Source organism: Anneissia japonica, unplaced genomic scaffold (assembly GCF_011630105.1).
Source record: "Anneissia japonica isolate Jap-2015-1 unplaced genomic scaffold, ASM1163010v1 scaffold1826_len1998817_cov189, whole genome shotgun sequence".
Taxonomy (NCBI): Eukaryota; Metazoa; Echinodermata; class Crinoidea; order Comatulida; family Comatulidae; genus Anneissia; species Anneissia japonica.
Genome location: NW_022742159.1, coordinates 317,510 through 322,450, shown reverse-complemented (window position 1 = coordinate 322,450; position 4,941 = coordinate 317,510). Strand labels below are relative to the sequence as shown.

The window sequence follows — 4,941 nt, the reverse complement described above, 5'->3', positions numbered from 1 at the left end:
AATTGATTCCCTCAGATTTTAACAAATGTTGACCTTATGCTGCGAATCCCTTGCAAATATTTAAATTTCATCTATTAATTTACTTTCCGTAGGATGAAGATGAGATAGATGCAAGTATTCGGGAAGTGAACAAAATACTGGGACCCCTACCTGTCGTCAATGGGGCAATGAATACAGGTGAAATGTCAATTACCATGGAAACGCGTTCTTTGCTAAGCATCGAGCACAGATATTTAAATCCCGAAAATGAGATGCGAAGAATATTTGGATCACAAGTTGTGAGGGCAGAACAAAGGTTGGTTTTCTAATATCTGTCCAGACTATCAAATTTTATTTGACAAAACATGTGACACACCAATATGTGATCACGTTGACATGACATTATGACCATATATGGGCACATCATGACCATATATGGGCACATCATGACTATATATGGGTTTTTGTTTTTGGATGTTTTAATACTGCACTTTTTAAATACTGTATATTTGATTAGACTAATCTAAACTTTGTGTTTTCCTGAAATAATATACCATATTTATTTGAATAAACGGCCCGAGGCATTTATTGTTGAGAAGGGTTTTTGAGGGGATGTTTATTTGAGCAAGGCATGTTTTTTTTTTTTTTTTTTTTTTGTGTAAAAAGGATATGTTAATGCTCAAATAAACGTCCCTTAATTTCAGTGTAAATGTGGAACTACCAAAATGTGTTATTATGGTAGTCAATTTGGCTTCTATATAGATCCGATCAGAGTGTCCCATCCATGTCACTATTTGGATTTATTCGTTTTGGTTCAACCCATGTTGCTCTCTGTGCCATCTGGTGTTTGAACATTGTGTTTGTTGTAAACATAATATTGCTTCTGTTACATGTTTCCAAAGCACACTGCCATAACTATTTATTTTCTCTTTTCCATACAAAGAATATGAATATTTATTCTATCTTTTTAGACGAAAAGAACGAAGAAAGAATGCAAATAAATCTGGGTGGTTAGTTTCACCAAGACCTAACTGGGCTCATATAGGAAAAACAGGTATACACTTGTATTATCATCATACAATAAAGCTGTGGTAACTAAAACCAGCTTGATTTGTACAATGGAAATGTTGTCATTTTGTATATTGCAATTATAAAAATTTTTATATTACTCATCATCCTTCAAATTTGTGATATATTTTGCTTTTATAGGTTTATCCATGTCACTGGCAGACAATAAAGATGGGTATGTAAATCCATTAATATTTATAAATTATCACTTATTACTATTATTTATCATCATCATTTATTATCATTATCATTTTCAATTATTATTTTCATAATCATTATATATTTTCATTTTCATTTATTATTATTATCATTTATATATTTAATTATACCGAAAGGTCAACTGATTAATCTCAGATAAGATAGTATAATGCATACTCCAAGTATCGAAATGGACACCACGATGGCGTGCATTTCGATAGTTGGAGTATGCATATTTAATTATCGTAGTATAATTATCATGTTAGTGTGCATTCATGATATTGTTTTATATTTTTGACTAGATACCAGTATTTTCATTTTGAACATTCTAAAGATTATCAGAAAGTTGAATTCCAATTTCTTGATGCAGTTGAGTCACACAATCCAGCTAACCTAATTGTAAGTATATGTTATTATTTTGTTTATTGCCAAACGCATTTGGCTACTGTACTATTGATGTGTTCTTTAATGGCCATTGGTCCTTGATCATCCATGGTACATTATCTCAATTGGTAAGGTTCCTGATATTACATGGTAGCTATCGGTATGTCCCTGGTGTTTTGTAATCGCTGGAGGTGGTCCAAGGATCCTTGTAGTGCATGACCTCCTGTGGTCTATGACTTCCTGTGATCCATAGCCTCCTGTGGTCCATGGCCTCCTGTGGCTCATGGTATATCATGGCCTCCTGTGGTCCATAGCCTCTTGTGGCTCATGGAATTCCATGGCCTTCTGTGGTTCATGGCTTCCTGTGATCCATGACCTCATGTGGTTCATGGCCTCCTGTGGTACATGGCCTCCTGTGGCTCATGACATCCCATGGCCTCCTGCGATCCATGACCTCATGTGGTTCATGGCCTCCTATAGCCAATGACCTCTTGTGGTTCATGACCTCTTGTGGCACATGGTATCCTGTGGTTCGTGGCTTCTTGTGATTCATGGTCCCTGTGTATTCAATGGTCTCAGTGGTCCATGGTCTCTTAAGTTCATGATCCCTGTGAGTCCATTGGTCTCTGTGTTTCATGGTCTCTTATACTGTAGTTCATGGGCTGTGAGTCTATTGGTCTCTCATAGTTCTTGGGCCGTGAAGGGCCATGTTCTTGAATAGCAGGTACTGTGGTAAAATCAAACAGTTAACAATCAGTGGCAACCTCTTCAATATCCTGATGACTGATTTTTCCATACGTTTATTCATTATAGTCTTTGGTGAATTTACATCCATATCATATCAACAGTTTACTACAGCTAAGTGAAGTGTGTAAGATGTCAGAAGACATACAAATGGCTACTGAACTAATAGGTAAGCCATGTTCATATACATTCATTTGCTTGTTTACAGTTTACTTGCAATTTAAAGCCGGACACTTTTTAAAGCTGTGTGAATTTCTATACTTATTTCATCTGTATAATAATTATTACAGCATATTTATTTCATCTGTGTATATATATATTTTTAGAAAAAGCTTTATACTGTATGGAAAGTAGCTTTCACACCCTATTCAACATAGCCCAAGGCAGTTGTCGCTTAGACTACAGGAGACCTGAGAACCGAGCATTGTACCTTGCCCTCTTCCGCCACCTGGTGTACGTGGGGAATAAAGGCTGCTACAGGACTGCCCTAGAATTATGCAAGCTTGTGCTTAGGTAAGTCACTTAAGTATATAATAATTCAATTATTGAATTTGATTTTTCAAGTTTTATGTTTAATTTTATAAGAATGTGTATAATAATGCATTTTGTTTTGTTAATCAAGTAATTTTTCATCTTTTATAGTTTTGATCCAAATGGAGATCCGATGTGTGTGTTATTAATGATGGACTTTTATGCAATACGATCAGAGCAATATCAGTACCTGATAAGATTATTCAATGAGTGGGAGGTAAGTGAACAAATGAAAAGAATTCAATCCCTTCAAAGAGTTATTCCGAAAGGTTTTGGCTGAAAGAATAAAATAAATTTTATACAAAGAGTTAGCATCTACCAGTAATGCTACTTCTGCATATGGAGTGGAGCTGTAGCCTGGTGGTTATGGTCTGAAATCCTGTGAGAAACAAATAAAAAATTAACATCACCTTCTAAACCTCAAAAACAGACTTAGTTTAATGAGTAGTGTCCCATACTGTAATTGGTCAAGGGATATAGGGCATATCATTGTGGGCGGGGCTAGGCCCCACAAAAAAAAAAAAGAAAAAAAAAATAAATAAATAAAAATAAAAAGGAGAAAGATGTGTGCACGGTACTAATTTTAGATTGAAAATTCCATTTACCAAAGTGGTGAAGCATCTCTGAATGAAAAACTCAAGCACCAAGGCCCCCACCCTCGGTGCTTCATGCATCACATATCCCCTACCCTGACTTTTTTTCTGGACCCGCCCCTGTTGGCAATCCAATCAATCAAATCCAAGTCATTTATAAAGTGCCTTTCTTTACAGATACGAAGCGCTGCAAAGTGTATGGAAAGCCAAAAGAATGAATTAAGTAATCAAAAACAAAATGAAGAGTATATACAGTACGATATTCAAAAATAATCGTTTCTTTTTAAATGTTTTCTTTTTTCTTTGTTTTCTTACAGTCCCACAAGAACCTATCACAACTACCAAATTTTGCCTTTTCAGTCGCTTTAGCACATTTCCATAGCAATGAAGATGGAGGGAAGAAAGCCAATGTGTTACTACAAGAGGCCTTGATAATGTTCCCATCTGTAAGTCAAAATGTAGATCCTTCTTTTATACAACACGTAGAATAAGCTGCCGTAAGATATGCAATGAAAACTAAAAAAAAAAAACCCTCTGAAATTGTTGCTGTACTCATGGTTGATGCCTTGTGCCTTTTTATGTTTGAGTGTTTTGTCTAACCATTTGTCTTTATTCAGAAATTATTATTGTGTGATATTGTAGGTTTGCACTACCGTTTTAAGTCCTTTTAGATTCGGATGTATGGGGTGCTAGCACTTTGCATATTCAAAAATATATCTATAAAGATTGACTAATACCCCATTCAGACTAGCATCGCATTGCGATCGGTTGTAGCAACTGCGACACCTAATCGCACCAAATCGCAAAGTAAAATCGTGTGTGAAAGCTCACCAATAGTAGTCGATATATAATCGATATCGCAATTGTTACCCGTTGCGATTGGGTGCTACAATCTTTAATTCTCCTGATTACCACGGAATCCAATCGCAACGAATCACAATGAATTCTACAGGCGCTGTTTGACTGTGGTCATTCGACATAAGCCTAGCCACCGGAGGCCTAGGCCCCAGAATGTAAAGGTTGTTTGTGTTGGTCTGAATGCGTTCGTTGATTGCGATCGAGAGTAATCAGTTTTGGATTACCACTGATTACATCGCAACCGATCGCAACAGAGTGTAGTCTGAATAGGGTATTAGTCTCTCATTAAGTTCTATGATCTTTGTGCTATATACATACTTAAAAAAATAATTATGTACTCAAACAATTATTTTTTTTCTTTATCTTAGGTTCTTCTTAGTTTGTTAGATAAGTGTTCAGTTCAACCTGACTCGGTGGTAGCTAACCATCCATTTTTTTCACCTTCAAAGAATGCAAGGTAAATAATAATGCAAGAAAATGTTGATACACAATTTGATTGTTCCATCTCATACAATTTTGGCAGTGGGGTTCAGTGGCATATGTGGTGGGGGGGGGGGGGGGGGCCCCTCCCCCCCAACTAAATCCG

At 36.2% G+C, this 4,941-nt stretch overlaps 1 protein-coding gene across 1 annotated transcript in view; it reads left to right on the top strand.

Moving 5' to 3' along the window:
- Window positions 1-92: 92 nt before the first annotated feature.
- Window positions 93-4,941, top strand: part of LOC117118996 (transcription factor 25-like) — a gene marked incomplete at its 5' end in the record, with an annotated part of 7,018 nt that continues 2,169 nt past the window's right edge. Inside the window, 9 exon segments of the mRNA XM_033263770.1 lie at window positions 93-295; window positions 951-1,033; window positions 1,189-1,222; window positions 1,548-1,644; window positions 2,443-2,542; window positions 2,700-2,886; window positions 3,016-3,121; window positions 3,815-3,943; window positions 4,724-4,812. Of these exon segments, the coding sequence (XP_033119661.1) occupies window positions 168-295; window positions 951-1,033; window positions 1,189-1,222; window positions 1,548-1,644; window positions 2,443-2,542; window positions 2,700-2,886; window positions 3,016-3,121; window positions 3,815-3,943; window positions 4,724-4,812 (953 nt within the window).